Below are 19,605 nucleotides of genomic sequence, written 5' to 3'. Positions count from 1 at the left end.
GACCTTAAGCACTGCTCATTTTCATGTTATTTCTTGTTATTGATACTTCTTATGCATCACATTTTCAGTGGTCAAGCAGTGCTTTGCAGTATACTCTCTGACAAACAAAACTGAAATCTCTGCCTGGAAGATCTTCTGGAATAAAAACTTGACTCCTCCAGATTAAATAATTTCCAGGTTAAGCCTGGAAACTAAAGCTGAATTCAATGAGTTACAGGTCATTACATCTCAAAGCAGTACCTCATAGGTACTTGTAGAGCAAGAACCATAAATTTTGGAATTAATCAGAAAATGGTAGATCCTGCTTTTGAAGAACTAGAGGGATTGTAGCTGACATTTAGCAATCAGAAGACAAGGCAAGGTTTAAAAGGTGGACACATCTTCGTGCATGGAAGGTGTCATGAGATTACATTCTTTAGTCCCCGAGAATGAATGTGTTATGGGCAAGACAGGCAAATCAAACACAAATGGTTTTAAACATCAGCAATACGTGGCTGTGTAAAAGAAGCAGTGCTGAAAATAGCAAATGAGTGAGTGGAAGAAGGAAATACATCCGGAGTGTTGCAGAGCTGGGATGTCCTCTGTGCTATTGAGGGACCAGTGCTCACTGTGGGCTCCAGGCACAGTCGTTGAGTGGAGTTGCAGCCAAGGGAATTGGGAAGCAATTGCACCCTTGATTGTGTTCTGCTGGGATTTAGGGCAGGACAGCCCCCACGTAGTGCTGCACTGGCCTGCGCTGTTTTGTTTTACTAATAGCATGCTGCCACACTGCCTTTCTACAGCTCTATCACACTAACATCACTGTGCTTTCACCAGTACCTATGATTAAGCAAAAGGCATACAATTTGTCCTTAAAAATGGTTACTTCAGTGACATCAGCTATTGTTCAAAACAGCTGTGTTTTTCAATATCTGTAAAAATATCTTTTGTGTAATTTGGGGGGAGTTTAAATGAAAGTGTACAGAAAAGTAGGGTATGTATCTCTGGTATCAAGTATTCTTCAAAGACAAAACCTATCTTTAGTGAAATAAGAATTGCAAAGTAGTTTGCCACTCTGCAGTTCATCAAGTCATCACTGCAAGCCCAAACTTTCTTCAGTCTTGCATTTATTTATTTTTATATTTAGCTTCAGGCCTGTCATCTGTTAAAATACTTCACTACTCCCACACATACATACTGTACTAGCAGTCTTACACTCTCAGAAGAGTTTATTAATAGAAACTCTAAGAATTAAGTCATTCTTTCATGTGGTAGCAATAGGATTTCTTTCAGTTGAACCTCCTCAGTTCCTTAAGAAACAAAACTAGGTTTATTACTTAGCTCACTGAAAAGTAATGAGACAGTAGCTTAAGATATTTTTCATGTCCCTGTGATTGCAATATATTTTGAGGTTCTTGATTCTCTTTGGAATCAAGCTCAGGTTTAAATGCCTGTTCTATTTTAATGAAAGCTTATTACTATGGTTCTATATTTTGAATGTAACTAAATTAACCTAACTATGTGAAAAGGCCTAGCTCAAATAAAATACTATGGAAAAATACTTTGCTACAAAGGGATCGTAAAATGTCCAAATACTCCTTTTTTTTTTTTTTTTTTTTTTTCTCCTTAGTGTTATATCCCTGGAAATAAATTGTCTTGGTAAAAAGGGGTTAAACCTACAGCATAAATTACAAAAACAAGACACACTGCACTCCCCACAAACTTGAGAGTTCTTAAAAAAATAAGATTAAGAAGTTGCTCTCTTAGCCAGAACCTTTTATTTCTGTTCTGGCTTTGCTGATCATCTTCTGTCTCCAAGCTGTTTTTAGTGAATATTTGATTGTTTCTGTTACCTTTCACTGTCATTAGATCAGAAAGGGCAATGTTAGCCTTGTTCTGCCATCAGTGAGAGGAAAACGATACTGTCTTGTCAACAGGAGGGGGAGCATGTGCTAATAGGAAGAGCAGATGCTGGTGCTCTGTATTTGGATTAGAGTCCCTATTGATCCAAAGAGGATTTATAGTAGCTGTGAGAGAGAAGATTGTCAAGCAGTGTCATTGTTCTGTTGTTAACCTTTTCCTCTTAAAGCCAAGGGTTGGAAGGTAGAAAGGTGTTACATCTAGGGAGGTTCTTCTATTTTGGTGGTTATTTAAAAAAGATAATTACTCTGTATAACAGTCTCATCTCTGGAAACAAAAATTAATTGCTGCCGTAGATTTTAGTGTCTTCATTGCAGTGAGAGTTGGTGCCATTCTTGATTCAGAGGCAGTAAAACAGCAGTTCTCTTTGTTCCTTTCTATGATTATTATTTCCTTACTGAATACTTAAGCATGCCTATTAGTTCAGTGTAATGAGCATTTACTTAGTGAACTGCAGATAAGATTCAATAGGACCTTGATAAGGCTTTGTTAAGGAATTTGTCATTCTGCATTCTAGAATGATTAATAGTGTGGGGGTTTTGTTTGTGCTAGGATTTTCAGAAAAAAAAACTTAAAATACCAAGCTGAGAAGGATTTGAAAGGCTAAACCACAGTCTCATCCCCTCAGGAGCACAGTAGAATACCAAGCATTTTGCTTTTTTTGCCTTTTTTTCCCCAGAATAATACCTGCAGAGACAATCTTCTTTCTGAATTGCAATTTCAGTTTTATTTTTATATCAATGTGATTGACCCACTGGGTTAGTTGTGTATATTTGGTTTATGTTCAGCTGTCTGCTAGATTTATACTAATGTGGTATGTTTCCCTTTCTCTCTTCAGCTTAATAACCAGTTTGTATTTTGTTTTGATTTTTCAGTCCCGTCTTTTACCTTCACACCAACAGGTATATATTTGCACTTTTCCCCCTTCTTTGTTACTTAAGCATGTGTTTGTGGTACTATTTCTCTTTCTCTGACATAACCAACCAGCCCAGCTGTTTGTTGAAGGGGTTTCTTAAAACAATGTCATTAATGACAGGTATCATTATTTGTTCTCCGAGTAGTGTGCATTTGCTTTGTGGCTGACAATATTTTCTATTTGTGTGTACCATTTCAAAGCACACCATTCCATGCCAGCATGCCATTTTGTAGCATGATCCTGTCAGTTTGTAAAACTTGGGCTCTCCTCCTGCATATTCCAAGGGAGTAGTGTGGCCTCCCACATGTAGAGATGCAAAAGGTGCTTCTGGTGGAGGACAAATGACATAACAGAGCCCAGATGCTGACTTGAAAGAGATTCAGTGAGATTATAGCTGGTGAAATATTTGTTCCTTTTCTTTCCTCTGAATCTGCATTAATCCAGTGACCTCAGAGTTGTCTGCTTTGGAAGATACAGAAAAACAGTGTTACAGCAATTAGGTTTCTTTACTTGCTGTCTTAAATGGTATTTTGCTATGAAGTTTTAAAATAATTGTCCTGTTCAGCTTAAAAAGAGGTGCATTTCATATTCAGTGTGAGTTTAAAATTACCTTCTGTTTAGTTTTGTTTAGAAATATGCAAAATATGACATAAGTTGAACCATGGCCCACCAAAGCCCATGAGAAGCTTTCCATCCTGTAAACCTTCAGCAGGTCCTACAGTCTGGCAGCTGAGCAGCTCATCCTCAGATGAAGGATAGCAGATAAAACCCAACACATTCTGTACCCATCAGTATTCTTCTTTCCTTTTAGCTACAGCCTGAGTGAGCAGACAGGTTGTTTCTTCCTCCTTTGTTTGAAATCCTCCATTTTCACAAGAGACCTGTGGGACTTGCAGGGCGTGTGTATCCAGGCAGGATAAAACCCACCCACCCCAGCTCTGCACAGTTTCCCAAGCAATGTTAGCTCCTAATCAGCACTGTGCTAATCAGCACTGTGCTAATGTGGCCCCTGTGCAGCAGCTGAGTTGCATCCTCCAGGCTGGAGCACAGGGGAAGCCAAGCCCTGCGCCTGCACTCATCCCCCAGACCCGGCTGTGCTGGGTTGGTCTGAGCCATGTGCTCTTAATCAAACTGGAGGGTGCCTGCTCTCAGAATTCAGCCTGTTACCTTCTGCTTCCTGTTCAGCATGAGCCAGAGTGCCCCTCAATGTTTCTGTAGGCTTTGAGTGCCTCACTGGAGAATAATTCAAACTCTTTATTATTTTGCTGTTACTTTAATTGGCTAAACAGAGGGCTTCTGTTGTAATAGCCGTTGTAGCACGCCCCTGAAATTCTGCAGAGGTTGGAAGCTAACATCTATTCTCTCCAATGGGTTCTTAACATTAAAAGAAAATATCAGGGTTTCTTAAGATGTGTCAGAGCTGGAAAATAAATAGCCTTGAGATTTTTAAAGAAGAAACTGGGAAAAGCATAAAACATGTAAAACACTTAAAAGAAAAAATCCTTGTTTTTCAATCCAGAATCTCAGTCATGCTTTGACTTTAAATGGAAGCTGGCTCCCCTCTGTAGCATTACCTACAGTAAAAGACTTACCTGTAGGAATGCATCCTACATTTTAATCCTGTTATTGTAATCACTGCCAGCATTTATCTCTCTCTTGCAGACTCCCAGTTTGGAGTTCTTCTAAAGAGCAGAATTTGACTGCTTGTTTTCAGCACATTCCTAGCTGGAAAGTATAGAATCCATCAGCATCTGCAGGGAGGCAGTCTCCTTAACCCTTTGCCAAACCCAATGTAAACCTGCAAAATTTATAGCACTGTTTCTTCTTGGATATTTGCATCATAAAAACTAACTTCCCAAACATACTGTTTCATGTGAAGGATATGCAATCCACACCAACAAACAAATGCATGTGGACATCCACTTTGTTCATGAAGAATACTTTTGAAATGCTAGAAAAACTGTTCCTTTTAATTTAGAAAGTGTTATTTCTGCCAGACTGTTTTTTTAACCAAGATTTATGTATTTGAATTTTTAGATTATTCAGTATAATTTATAAATCCAGTTGTAAAATATTAAAAAATATGGAGCTTTTATGGACTTCTAGAGTGTGCTAGTTCCCTGAGTGTGCTGCAGTAACACTTAGAAAGAGCATTTGTTTTTGCAGTAGCTTCAGCTGTAATGAGCCATTATTTACATTGGAAATAAGGTCTGTTACAGAATCATGATACCTCTTTAATCTTGCCAAAATAATAAGGTAGAGCAAAGCTTTAACATCCAGCCATTCATGAAATAAATATATGACCTAAATCCTTCCACAGAATAAGTCCACTGAAGTCAGCAGAGTTATGTTAAGAATAAGTTCAACCTGATGTATGGCTTCCTGCTTTCTTAAGTGATACATGTGTGTGTGTGTGTGTTCAGAACAGAAGTGAAATATAAAGTCCTGTTGGGGCTAGGACTAGCAGTTATCAAGCAACACAAGTATTAAGTCTGAACTTGGATTTGAAGCAGTAGCTTGCAGAATGAGACTTAGAATTAATGTATAAACAATGCACAATTATCGTCTTAGCTAAAATGAAACAAAGGCAAAGTAAATGCTGTTATTGAAGGACTCTTGTATGACTTTTAAATTTTTTTCCTTCTTTTTATCTTTAACTATTTCAGTAACATATCAGAGAGGAGGAGAGGCCGTAAGCAGTGGAGGCAGGTAATTATGTGCTTTATTCTTATAGGTATAAATTGTGTGCAAATGAATTTAAGGATTCCAGGAGTTCAATTATCCTTGTAAGTGATGGCAGAATAATCACTTGCATAGATAAGTTTTAGTTCATTATATTAATGTATACATTTTGGCCATATATTTTATGTCTAGGAGAAGGGTATATGGTTTGAATTTTTAAGTTGACTTCCAAAACATTATTTGAAATATTTTCAGTTTTGTTAACCTGTAAAAACTGCATCTCAAAAAATGAGCAGCAGAGGGAGTGCTTTAACTTCAAAATAAAGACCTGGCTTACCACCTGATTAAGGGAATAAAAGTAATTAAGTGGTGGCCTTTATGAAGATCAAGAAATATAGCTGTTTCACAAATACTACAAAGAAAGAAAATGTTTATTGTTAAAAATTGTTGAAGACATAAATGGCCTATAAGGTGACATTTCAAGAAAAAATCATTCTGTGAATGCAGAACAGTTAAAGCATTGCTTAAAATAGATGGGGAGAGGGAAGAGAGAGGGAAGCAGGTTGTAAATTTACAGCCACCCACTCTGAGAACCAGGTACATTCCAGATTGAGGATTTAACTAAGGCATGTTCACTGGGTTTACGTTATTATGTAATGAATGGCCATGGAGAAAGCAGTAATTTGCATTTCCTCTGTAGGGGTGAAGTTTTCTGCAGGAGGAAAAATAATGGTTTTAGCAAAAAGGCAGGTCGGAGCAGTGGTGCTTTAGTAGCACACCATTTTTTTACTAGGCCACATTCAAAGATTTGGCATGATACTGAAATAATGCCAAAATCTCAGAGACCAGCTGGGCAACAAAGCCCTGTAAGAATTCCTGTTCATAAGTGGTGTCTTGTGATTCCTAATTTGCAAGACCATGCAAAAATTTGGTAATTGTGAAGATTAGGCATAGAATAAAGCATTCCCAGTCTACCTGAGTGCTGTGCAGAGGTGAGGCTATTCAGCTCCTGCTGCAGCTGGACCTGGCATGTTATGAGGAATTGCAGATATCTCTGCCCAGCACTGTGTGCTGCTGTGCTCCCATGCCACGGGAGCTTGGAGGGAAGCCTCTAGAACAGTTACCATGTGATTTTTGAATGGAAAAATCTGTAAATCACCAGGTTGCTGCCCTTACAACAGGAGAGTGAGAAAATAGGAGAGAAGAGGGATGAACCCTCTCTTTTCCTGAGAGTTGTTCAAAAAGATACTCAGCTAACATCCTTTGTGTTCTTTGTGCCACTGCTTTCTCACTCTTCCCTTAGCACATGCTAGATGAAGCACTCTCACATAGAGAACAGAAATGAACCCACCAGTGTCTACATTACTTGCACAGTAGCTTTGGTACTTCTAGAGAATCAACTTCAATTTTACTGTCCTAATGTTCAGCAGCAGTGCCAGAATCTAAGAATGTAATTGATTCAAGGTGCAAACATCTGTGCTGGTTTTGTTCATTTGCATATATAGCATTGACAGCATGTGTGATGTAACTTATTTTGTAGAACATGAAACATAGTTCTGCAATGTAAAAAAAAAAAAAAAAACACCAAGAAAAAAAAAAAAAACATAAAAAACCCCAAAAATCCAAAACAAAGAAGTTACTTTTGCATATGAAACAGTCTTCTGATATCCAAACCTAAAGTTTTAACTTCTTACTTTATATTTGAAGTGTTTTGGAAAGGTTTAGCATTTTTGCCAAGTGCAGTTATGTGAGCATGTTAAAGCATTTTTCAGATTTCAAAATGTCACAGTGATATATTTCAACATAATCCCTACTTGTGTGATGCTGAAAAAATACCCATTTCTGTGGCAATCCCTTCTCTAGACAGGATTTGAGTAATGATAATTGTGCTGGGTTGACTCCAGCCAGCACCCACACAGCCACTTGGCTCTGTCCACCCCTGCCTCAAACCCAGTAATTCAGGGAGTCAAGAAATTTGCTGCCAAGGTGAGAGATCTTTGGAAATTATGATCTCAAATCATCACTAGGTTATGGATCTGTAATGCAAGCATCTCTTGTCTGCAGTTCCACCTAAATGTCTCCAATTAGTAGAAATCTCATCTGATTATATACATCACACCACATTTCTTACATGACAGCAGGTGTGAATGCAAAGAAAATTTTAGAGACAAAGGCTCTTTAATTCTCTGTGCAACAAACCAGTACACAGATCTTTAAAGTGCTGAAACATTCTGAGATGTTTTGTCTCTTCTAAATGCCTTGAGGTGTAGGTTCATTGTAAGAGCAGAGTGTAGGGAAAAAAGCAGGGAATTTCAAATAATCTGGCCTGCTCACAAGCCTACACAGCTGCATATTTATTTCAGATTTGTTTTAAAAAATATTTCCTTACTGGATGCATATTGGCTGGTTTGTAAGCCTGACAGCAAGTCAAGCCTCATCACCTCCTATGTTAAATTGTCAGATGACATATGCAGTACAGAAATATATATATATATACACACATATATGTATAGATCTTTTAAATGTCATTCTAAGTCCATGACTTAAGCCTGCAGCACTGACAGACTCTATCCCCGACAAATAACTGCATGCAGCTTGTATTTTCAACTTGCAGTTTAAGAGGATTAGCATATTTTATTTTTGAAGATCATCACATCTAATATTATGGAAAATAGTTTTGCACTATTTCAAATGCTAGTTGCCTGTTAAATCCCAAGAGAAGGGGACTGTGTTCATATTTGTGTATGTGACAGTAGCTATATTATCTTTTTTTTTTAAAGCACCTTAGTTATCAAAGGCAATTTTAAATTGTGTGGGACTGTAATATGCCCTACTGCATTGTTAGCATGAAAACTCAAGAGCCACCAAAGATTCTACAGAACATTCATTAGAAAGACTTTCACACTCACCACAAAAATTCAGCAACTTGGAAAAGTAGGAATGCTGATGACAGGAATACACTTTGTTCCAAATGCAGCTAGCATGCAGCATTCATATCTGGATGTTTTTCAGATGGTCAGTATTCCCAAATACCTCAGACTCTCTTAGGAGCTGAATGGCTTTCTCATAACCAAGTGTGTGTCCCCCACTCAGCATGGTTACTGAGATCCAAATGCTTCCAAGCCACATCTGTTATCTGCTGTTCCTTTTGATGCACCACAGTAGTACTATCTGATGGTGAGGACAACTTGTTCCATAAATAACCAAGAATTTGGGAATATTCATGTTTAAATTTAGTTCTTACTTATGCATTTCCATTCTGCTTCCATGTGTGAATTTTTTGTTTATTTGATTTGCTAATCTCCTGTTTTTTACCTTGCTCTCTTTAAGAAAGGGTGAAAGGGCAGAAAAATAAAAGTGCAACCTCCTAAGAGAAAAAAAAAATTAAAAATGAAAACCAAAGTGACAGATAAATGTTGCACACCAACATAATAGTGTAGTCCAGGAAAATGAAGTGATGCTTCCCTTGACTACTCACTCCTGAACGATTTAGCAAGGAACAGGTTAGACAAGAGACTTGAAAATGCTAAATGATTGAATCAAGCTGAGTTTTTCAGTACTCAAGCCTTTTGGTACAAGGTATTATTTTGTAATATCTCACCATTTGGGAAGAATGTCACTGCAATGTGAAAATGCTTTTGTTTAACTTTCGAAATGACCAAGCTTTGTTTTTAAAGGCCTGGACTCCTAAACATCAGTGAACCAGCCACTCAGCCATGGTTAGCAGATACTTGGCCCAACACAGGGAACAATCACAATGACTGCTCCATCAACTGCTGCACCTCTGGCAATGGCAACAGTGATAGCAACCTCACAACGTACAGTCGACCAGGTTAGATATGTTTCTACCTTGCTAAGGAATCTTCTTTACAGAGTACGTGCTTCTAATACCTGAGAGAGTGTACAGGTTTCTTTGGATTTTCATTTCCAATGCTTCTAGGCTTAATATAGTGTCTCCTCTATGTCATGATAGTGCTTTTGGTCCTTTTTTGGATCCTTTCTTGGTCCTCTTTGGATACTTGTAGAAGGCTTAAGGAGCCCCTGCAAAGTTAAATGCTGCCAAAACTCGCACTGAACTAATACATTTTGGATTCTGAATAGAGCAGATAAGGTAATTTTTTGGGTTGTTTTGTACCTCCTTGTTGCTTGGATGGAGAAAGAGAAAGACCAAAATTATGCTAATGTGGTCTTCCTTCTGGTTTGGATGTGATGGGAAGCAAGAAATAAAACAGTGCTTGCAACAAAGTCAGTCTGTTTTGGCACACTCAGAAGTTCACTTTGAGTGCCATTCTGAACAAAACTGGACAGCTGGTGTTCTGTTTAGGGTGTATGAATAAAATAGTTCACTTCATACACTTAAAGAAATTACAAAATATTAGGTTAAGTGGTAGTTCCTGGGAGCTTGAGCAGGACTCAGAGAGCTCTGGAAGAAAACCTCATGAGTTCTTTGGAAGACATTTGAGGAAGTTTATCTGAGAGTGCTAATTGTTGCACATTTTGTTTTAAACAGACCTTAGGTTCCCTTCGGTTTAACTTTATGTTACTGGTGAGGAATGAATAAGGCTTTTCCACTACAAGTTTTGCTGGTTTTTGCTATGTCCCAGCAATCCAGAGGGGGAGTGTGTGAAGTCACATAAGTGCCAAGCAGCATTACCTCCTGTAATTAATGTGAAACCAGCTCCAATGGCTGGTAATTCATGAGTGGCAGTAATGGCAATTCATCTGCAGTAATGCTGTCTGACAGTGACCAGTGCCAGCTGCTTCAGAGCAAGGTGAGAGAATTTGGCACTAGAGACTTTTCTCTCAGTCTGGCTGAGGATACACATCCACCAGTACCTGAATATAAAGGTTTGTGATTCAGGGATAGTTCACTGTGGCAAGGACAGACATAGCAATTCTAGTAAATAACAAATTCAGAAAAGGAAGAGAAGGCATGTTTTTTATGGTTGCAACCTATTATAATGTCTTGCATTGAACTGCAGTGGATTCTCCCTCATTTTAGCTTTCATATTAAGCTTGGTTTTGTCACAAAGTGTTTCATCCTTTCAAATAGAACTTCGGAGCTTGCGGGTCAGACAATGTGCTCAGAGTGGTCTCTTCTTTCCTGGAAATTCTGCCAAATTTTCTTAATTCTGTCATCGTGGGCTGGTTTATGCTCTGAAGCAGCAGTGATGGATATCCCCTCAGTAGTTGTGAATATGCAAATATTTAATTGCTTTTTTTTCAATATAGCACTGTCTTCCAAGTCTAAGAACAGGAACCGATTTTTCCAAAAGTAGATGCCATAAAAAATCTAACTAGATAAGTCTTCTGTTATATATAGGTAAACCAGTTTTAAGTACTTGTTATGAGGAATTCTAATGTGTCTATGTAAAGAATGTACCTACTGCATATACTGTATTGATTATATTGCCTCACACACAAATCAGATGTAGCTGCAAATGAAAGGAGGTAGAAACAGATGTTCTAAATGACTCTGCAAGGATATTGTAGCAAAGCCTGAGGTATTGGGAGTGAAAAATATGCTGTATATATTATTGCCCAGTATAATACAATAGACTGGGAAAGGAGGAAAGACCAGTATGCAATAGGTGAGAGAAATGAAAACATTTAAACTCTAGAAATCAAGAAGTTGAAGACTGTGAAGCAATAAATAACAGAGGCAGTAAAAAACACCTCACGTAAGAAGGAAAAATATGTTGAACAGTAAAGCCTTCAAAAAACCCACAGGCTGGGGGGCATGAAATGTGCAGTGATAAGTTCTATGTGGCATGTTCTGATACTGTTCCTTAGTTACTGAAAATGTGGATCGGTGATTTTCTTACACAAGCATTATTTTATTCCCCTTTCTTGGGTAATATATCTTTAAAATTATGTATGTGTTAGGGAATGGTTTTGGAATTGAAAATCCTGTATATTTGCTAGTTATTTCGTTAAGAGTAATGGTAAAATCTTGAATTCTGTATGTAGTTTCACTTGCCATCCTCTCCAGTAAATTCATTGTGGACACAGGTAATGGACTTTGGGTTTTGAATCAAATTCATTAGCATAAATACCACTTCTTTTAAAAGAGGAAAAATATATTCCTGGTGAGTGTTATGTAATTACTGATGCATTAATCAACTGGAAAATGAGAATTTTTGCTTAAGGATCATTGAATTCTAGTTCCACTAAGCCTTCTAACTGCTGACCTGCAGACTACTTTACTTCATTCAGTATTCTCCCAGTGGACTGGATGTGGAGAGAAAAAAATATGTGGGCTTCGTGTCACGCAGTGACAAGAGAACATGGCAAGGCAGGGACACTGTTTCATGCAGTGGCCAGAGCATCAGCACACATCAATTTACTGTCTGCAATAAGTGGTGGTCTCAGGATGCAGTAAATGTCAGAAGAATGAATTCATGCTGTCTATACGATATATCTTTAGCATACAGGACAATGTATTACTGTGCTATTACATATTTTGCAATATCCAAAGCAACTGAAAATCAGCAAAAATTCCAGATTGCTTTTCTGCCTTTTTTGTTTCAAATTAAAACATAAGATTGTACGAGCAAACAATGATCAAATAAAGACTTGCTACTGGGTACTGAGTTACCTCTTGCCTTGTACTGTTTTTCTTTAATTCTCTTATATGTAATAATTTCTAAGTCTATTTTATGAAAACCTGTTTTATGTCTATTTCTTACCACAAATACAAGAGTGTCTAGATACTGTTGAGGTGATATGAAAATATATATATATATATTTATATATATACTGCTATGAGAATAATGTCTAAAACCATGAATGTTTATATGGCCACTGTGGAAAAGCCCAGCAAGGTAAGTCATTGTAGATGTAATTCAGCAGGTCTGAATTTACAGTGAATCAGAACAGTGAACCCTACTTTTAGAGCAGTGGTGTATAAGGTAAATAATATTCTGTAAATTATATAGTTAATGGCAGTATCTCTGTCTCAGTGTGTCTGCTACATGGATTCAAGCCATGTAGTTGTGCAGTGAGGAAATGTTAGAGGGGGTTTCGTGGAAAGTCTGGTGTGAGCGAACAGAATGACCTTTTCTCTTTTCTCTCCTCTGTGGTTAGCCGATTGTATAGCAAATTACAACAATCAGCTGGACAACAAGCAGACAAACCTGATGTTGCCTGAGTCAACTGTATATGGGGACGTGGACCTCAGCAACAAAATCAATGAGATGAAAACCTTCAATAGTCCAAATCTAAAGGATGGAAGATTTGTCAGCCAGCCTGGGCAGCCCACTCCTTATGCCACCACTCAGCTCATCCAGTCCAATATCAGCAATAATGTTAACAATGGCAGCGGGGACTCGAATGAGAAACACTGGAAACCCTCTGTTCAACAAAAGCAAGAGGTTCCACCCATACAGTACAACATTATGGAGCAAAACAAATTAAACAAAGGTGAAGAGCTTTTAGCTTGTTTCTCCTCTTTAGGCATCAGAGGAGTTTTGACCTTATGGTTCTGGGAGTCTAAAGCTTTCAGGTTCAGCAATTACAGGCTTCTTCAGTGCTTTTAGACTTCTGCCTCTTTAGATTCAGAAATACACCATTTGCAGTGTCAGAAAGTTGATTAGCACCACAATAACCTTTCTGATACTGAATTTATTGTGAAAAATAACAAGCTGTATCTTTAGAAAAGAGTTAAATAAAATGCATTTCCTATGGATAGGAGATTAATTTAAATTTAATAGTAGTTAAGGGATTGGTTAGGACAGAGGCCAGATATTTTATTCATAAGCCAGATGCATGGTAGTCACATTATATTCTACCTTAAATTTTAAATAGGTCAACCCACTCTTCCCAGTCGTGGATGGAGACTCATTAAATCTACATGCTCATGTAAACGAATGAAATTTTGCATATCAAACTCTGGAAAATTGTATTGTGTTGTACACTGGGGGCACAAATGGAGTGATCCAATTCATTTTAGACTTGTTCCTAGCAAGCCTTCAATTCTGATATTGAGAGGCAACGCTACCGCACACAATTTTGGAAACTAAATTCCTGTGTTACCCTGACTGAAGTCTGTGGATCCAGAAGCTAAAAATAAATTGATTTCAGTGCTAACGGGAAACATCAGAATGTTCTTTTGAGGCCTTGAAGGCATGTTTCTTTAATCTGTGTGGGAGCTGGAAGAAATAGGTATGTGATTTCTTCTTTCTAGTCCTCCAGGCTACCATGCAACCTCTTTTAATAACCTGATTTGCAAAACAGTATCTCTAGGAGTTGGACCCATTCTAACTTGGAACTTTTTGCATGGATTGTTGTAACTCAAATGATCACATAGTGATAAGTGATCCAGTAAAAAGAGACATTTCATTACAGGAATATTGATTTCTCTACTGGACCCGTGTACTCACAGAGGAGTTCAAAGGGCAATATAAAATGTCACACCTTCCCTTGACATAAACATGCCATAAGAAAATTCAAGGGTTTTGGCTCCTTACTAGAGGGTGAAAGCTGTATTTTTTGTAATTGTTCTCTTTCATGAACTGTGTATTACGTACCTCTTTGGGAATTAAAACATGTTTGGGTTTTATGTGCTGGAAGATACTACATCTTTCAAATTGTGTATATTACAGCTGCATATTCTCTAGCATACTGTAGTGTGGAAAGGCCCCCTTAAAGCATTGTCTGCTGACAGTCATATATACATCTTTCAGAGTGCTGATTTACTGTTTATCCTCTGTGTAAACATATGCGGTATGTAGGGCTTCAGCGTGGTCTGTGGAATGCAACTAGGCTGAGAAACTATTACAGAATACGCTCTAGTGTGAAATTTATCATTTTGCTCTTTTTCCCATGCTTACATTATCACAAACATTTCTGCAGCAGATGGGAACTGAATTCTTAGTTTTGTTTATTTTTGTTTTGATTTGCTATTTTATGAGTCGATATTCTGATCTTGGTTTTCTCATTTCCTAAGTCAAAGCCATCTTGCTGCTGATCATACCTATAGCTTTTGTGATGGGAAGTAACTATTTTGATGAGTTACATGCTGTGCTTCATCGTCACTACTTTATGTCCAGTGGTTCTATTTATGACGCAGTTTTATTTGCTGTATGAAGAGTAACCTACCTCCTTTCTGTTCTCTGTAAATTGTAATTGCTTTTTAGCACAAGGGTATTGTTCTGCCAGATGAATATTTTACTTCTGATGAAGTTTTACAGATCTGGTTGCTAGATCTACGTTTAAAAGTAATAAGTGTTGTATACCATGTGCTTTGAAACTGGAGAGCAAAGTTATGGTAACAGCTATTAGTAAAAAAGACCCTGCCTTTAGAACCTGCATGATCCAGTGTAAATAAAAATATTCTTGGAGCCAGCAGACCTGAAACAAAGACTTCTGTTGTAAGCCAAATTCAGTTGGAGAAGCATTGTTGCTTCAGCAGATGATTCAGCTCTTGTTGTACAGAGCTGACTCCTATGTGGGTGTGTCACCTTTGAAATCCCAAAAGTAGTTACTGCAGTCCATTGGTTGCCCTGCATGCATAAATTAGGCAGAGACCATGGCAAATCAATCAAGGTGACAGTATTTGCATGCAAAATGCTCACACAGGTGATAGATAGCTAACCAAATAGATAAATTCCTTGATGGTTGGAGAGGCTTTGCAGAGGCTGAAAACCCTGTGCACAGAATTCCATTTTACTGCATTTTAGCTGTGCAGCTACTAAGTTCCCATGATTTCCCCTAAGCCTACAATAAGAGGCAAGATAAAAATAAAACATGATTGCAGGATGATTTTTTCCTTCACAAAATGAATTTTTTTCTAGTTCACTACTTAAAGGAGATTTTACTTTGTGTTATAAAACAAGTATATAAAAGTAGATGTGTTCCTGAAGGACAGCATTAACCATACCATTAAACTTGCAGATTACCGAGTAAATGACAACATTGCTCCAACTATTCCCTACAACCAGTCATATGACCAGAATACAGGTGGATCCTACAACAGCTCAGACAGAGGCAGTAGTACATCTGGTGAGTACCTGCAGTGCTTTCCAAGCCTTAGGCTTTGTGGTGTCTGCATGCTGTACCCATGGTTAGCAATATTTACTGGGCTTATGGAAGGAGTGATGGGGAGGAATCCATGGACAGTCAATGTTTAACAGCACAAAAACTGTCCCAATAGGTGCCTGCATTTCTGTTGCATCCTCAGGAGTGCTTAGTGTCATCTAAATGTCAGTTAAGTAACTGATTTTCTGAAATTCTGGAAGTCATGAACTCGAGAAGCAGTTGAATTTCCTAATGCTGATGGTGTACTGGGTAATGTTGTGTTTTCCAGATGGGCAAGTCATAGCAATTTCTAACTGCCACCAAAAAAAAAAAAAAAAAAAAAGTATTTTAATTTATGTGTTACCTTCCTTGCACTTTAGTTACTTTCTTTCTCATCTCTTGGGTCTACTTACCCAATTCATGAACCAGCTCAAGATATACAGCAGATGAGTGATACCCAACAGAACTTTGCTTTAAGAAGTTTTTCATTTTGTAAATTAAACCCATGCATTTCATTGAGTAAAAGAGCATTCAGGCATACATAAAATTTTTATAGGTTTCAGTCACTATATGTGATTGTTTTTGTAATTATAATAAAATTACTTTGTACATCATTTAGATCTAGATGGTAAATAATTAAATTTTGTTTCTCATTGGCATCTCCTGTACAAACAATCTAAAATTTCTTTGTAAAAATCTTTAAACAAAACACCTTTTTGTGCACTCTGTACTTAGGGACCACAGAAAATGTTTTCATTAGAAATTTATGTTTTATCATTGTAGTATAACCTTTCACTTCCAAGTTTGATTTCTGGTAGAGGTATATGAGCTAAACCAGAAACTACACATAGGCTTGGTTTGGGGCTTTAAGTGCGGTAGTTAGGCTGTGTTTATTTATATCAAACCAATTTCAGGGTGAGTTATGGCCACAGTCACAAGTGTCCTGAACTTTACATCTACTAATCAAGATGCAGACTTTTCCCATTCTGTTCTGCTGTTTTGTTTCATAGTACTGTTGCCTTAATCCCAACCAATCAAGACTGCTTTGTCTTGACCAATTCTGACCAAGACACAGCAGAGACATAAATATGTTGATGAGCCCTGCTGTGCCTCTGGGTGATCTGAATTCTCAGTGGCTGGGAGGAGATAAGCACAGCTCCCAATTCTCCCAGCTGTCTCCCAGGTGTTGCTCTGGGAGGCAGCCTTTTGCTCATTCCCAGGTCTAAAAGATCAGGATGTGGTGCTGAGCCTGTGTTCAATGATGTTATGACTTGAAATTCAGCATGAAACATCTCAGGGGTATGAACCATGCAAATTAAAAATGAGAGGGTGGTGTTCTCCATGCTGATACCTATTAGGGTTATTCATAACTCTAACAATTTATAGTCCTATGCCAAGGACTCCAGCAGGAATGAAGAAAGGTGACCAAAGTAATAAATTAATTGTGTTGAACCATGTATATATGTGCTTAGGATACAGCACCTTGGGATAGTGTCTTGCTTGACATAATAAGATACCACAAAAACAATTTAACATAGCTCAAACATGTGTATCTGGCAGCTAATATGGGGTGATAATATCCAGAACTACTCTTAGTAAGAGTGGAAAATCTGAGACAGCAGAAGTGAAAAAAAACCTTCCTAAATCTCACTACAGTGTATTTAATCATGTATATAATGCTTTACTGTGACAATATAAAAACATGCCTCAGTTTAAGAGAGTAATGTGAAGGAATCTAAAACATACTCAAAATCACAGTGACTTTATCTACATAAAAGGAGTCTATCTATAATAAAGATGTAACAATAGCAAAGAAGGATTAAAATGTATATCTATACCAAGGAACAATGGTTGAGCCAGTTCTCATCTTAGCTGCATCCAAACTTAAAATTTGCAACTACCTGAATAATTGGTCTTATTCACAGTTGTTTGAACTGTTAAAGCTGCATTGCTTTATTATGAGCTGTAATTTTCCAGTAATAGTAGTTGAAAATATTTGTGAAATACTTCATCAGTCTTTATTTTTTTTCCTGTTATTTTAGTTCTTCCAGCAATTATTTTCAACTGCACCTGCCATTTAGACTAAAAGTAGTAATTTCATTGTGCCTAAAATGTTTCAGTGGACAAGTACAAATTACCTATATTCAGTGACTTAATGCAACAGTAGAACTTTAATAGATCATATCTGTATCATATTGTATTTTAGGTTCTAGCAATTAAATAGGATAAAGGCACTTCAGAAAATATGTCTACAACTCATTTGTTTTAGATGATAATCTTTAATGTAATTAACAGAAGTAGGAAGCTCCCTCTTAATGACATTGCTTGTAAAATTCATTTATGGTTTGATCACATTTTGGCTGTTTATTTAAAAAATTAAAGTTTTGTATCCCGTGTGTGTTTTCCACACTATGTAAAGTTCCTGGTTAAATTCAACCACTTAAAATGTAGACCAATTCTACAAAGAAGCTACAATCACCGAACTAGTGTAAAAAGGAGGAATAACAATTTGCTCCAAAATGAGCAAAACAGTAAATTCTCAAAGAATGCAAGAGCATCTGGGAAGGGACTAAAGTTGTTTTGGTTTTCACAGCTAGTGCTGAGGGGAGACTTCAAAACATTACAAATATGTGCTGCTTTTTATTCCCAGGGAGTCAAGGGCACAAGAAGGGTGCTCGGACCCCAAAGGCTCCCAAGCAAGCTGGCATGAACTGGGCAGATCTTCTCCCACCCCCTCCAGCACATCCACCTCCCCACAGCAACAGCGAAGATTACAGTCTTTCAGTGGATGAAGGGTAAGAAAGAGGAAGGCATTGTGCACCTCCCACTTTAATCACTAGTTAATTGATGTGTGATTTGCCCTACAAGCTGGCAGTGAGACCTTCCTCCAGCACTGTTCTGGTGCTGCTCATTGAGCTGTAGCGTGGCAATTTGGAGAGCACTTAGTGACAGTGGTGTGCATCCACTCAGCACATCCATACTGAGCTGTTCTCAAGAGCACAGAGAGCAATGGTTTGTTTCTGGGCTATTAATACATGTATCAGATATGCTAATTACACAGCACAAATTTAAGTACTTATTTTCTTAAAAAATTAATTTTAGCTATGACCAAGAAATTCCTTGTCCTGTGCCACCTGCAAGGATGTATCTGCAGCAGGATGAGCTAGAGGAAGAGGAAGAAGATGAGCGAGGTCCTACTCCACCTGTGCGAGGAGCAGCTTCCTCTCCAGCCGCTGTCTCCTATAGCCATCAGTCAACTGCCACTCTCACCCCCTCTCCCCAGGAAGAACTCCAGCCCATGTTACAGGACTGTCAGGAGGATCTGGGACACACACAACACCAACCTGACCGGAGGTGTGTGAATGCAAATGTAGCGAGAGAGATGTGACAAGAGTCATCCGAGCCCCACTGAAAATTCCTGTTGAATTTAGTGAGGCCAACCATTTCCCCATTATTCTGTTGCTTTTTAACTTCTAATCCAGGATGCTAGAACTATTTTAACCTAGGAAATAAGTAATTAAGTTGCTTTATTATTGTACCATGGGAAGAAATGCAGTATATCACTTTAGGGTACGTATGATGCTGACATAAGTTAAATTCACAGTCATCAGGTTATTAAAGTGGTATCGTTAGCACAGCTTACCATATAATTACAGTTCCATTGTTTCCAATAGATTTACTGCATTATTACCATAAAATAGCATGCATTATTTCACAGTAACTGTGCAATTAACTTGTCACCAGTATGTATGAATATATATAAATATATAATTTATATAACCTATAGATTTTGCTCCTCTCATAAATCCTAATACAGGAAATTACTGCTTGCAAAATTTTCTTAACATTTCCATCTAACCTTATTTAAAGGAATGACCAACATTAATAAAGACAGATATTTGCTACAGGGATATCTTGTTTTTTCTCTGAGTTGCTTTTATAACTGTTTTGCATATAAACTCTCACAGCTTCTCTCCCATAAAACAGTGAATTCTGAATGAGCCCTTTTATGTACGATGCTTACATCTCTTGGCTTTTGTTAAGAAGGCACAGCTTTTCCATCCCAAATGATGGGCTTTTATTATCTCTTT

At 37.7% G+C, this 19,605-nt stretch overlaps 1 protein-coding gene across 11 annotated transcripts in view; it reads left to right on the top strand.

The window, feature by feature from the left end:
- ROBO1 (roundabout guidance receptor 1) overlaps positions 1-19,605 on the top strand; it is a 684,183-nt gene that overhangs the window by 647,068 nt on the left and 17,510 nt on the right. For 6 of the 11 annotated variants that reach the window (XM_085589936.1, XM_031505944.3, XM_077790951.2 and 3 more), the window contains 7 exons: positions 2,775-2,801; positions 5,482-5,524; positions 9,175-9,329; positions 12,584-12,919; positions 15,392-15,499; positions 18,165-18,309; positions 18,617-18,868. In XM_085589936.1, the coding sequence (XP_085446062.1) occupies positions 2,775-2,801; positions 5,482-5,524; positions 9,175-9,329; positions 12,584-12,919; positions 15,392-15,499; positions 18,165-18,309; positions 18,617-18,868 (1,066 nt within the window). The remainder of the gene's footprint in view (positions 1-2,774; positions 2,802-5,481; positions 5,525-9,174; positions 9,330-12,583; positions 12,920-15,391; positions 15,500-18,164; positions 18,310-18,616; positions 18,869-19,605) is intronic. The other 5 variants (XM_077790955.2, XM_085589958.1, XM_077790952.2 and 2 more) reach the window with 5 other exon arrangements.

The sequence above is a fragment of the Lonchura striata genome, chromosome 1 (assembly GCF_050655825.1).
Source record: "Lonchura striata isolate lonStrDom1 chromosome 1, ASM5065582v1, whole genome shotgun sequence".
Taxonomy (NCBI): Eukaryota; Metazoa; Chordata; class Aves; order Passeriformes; family Estrildidae; genus Lonchura; species Lonchura striata.
The sequence above is the reverse complement of the archived record's forward strand: the minus strand, read 5'-3'. Positions and strand labels throughout refer to the sequence as shown.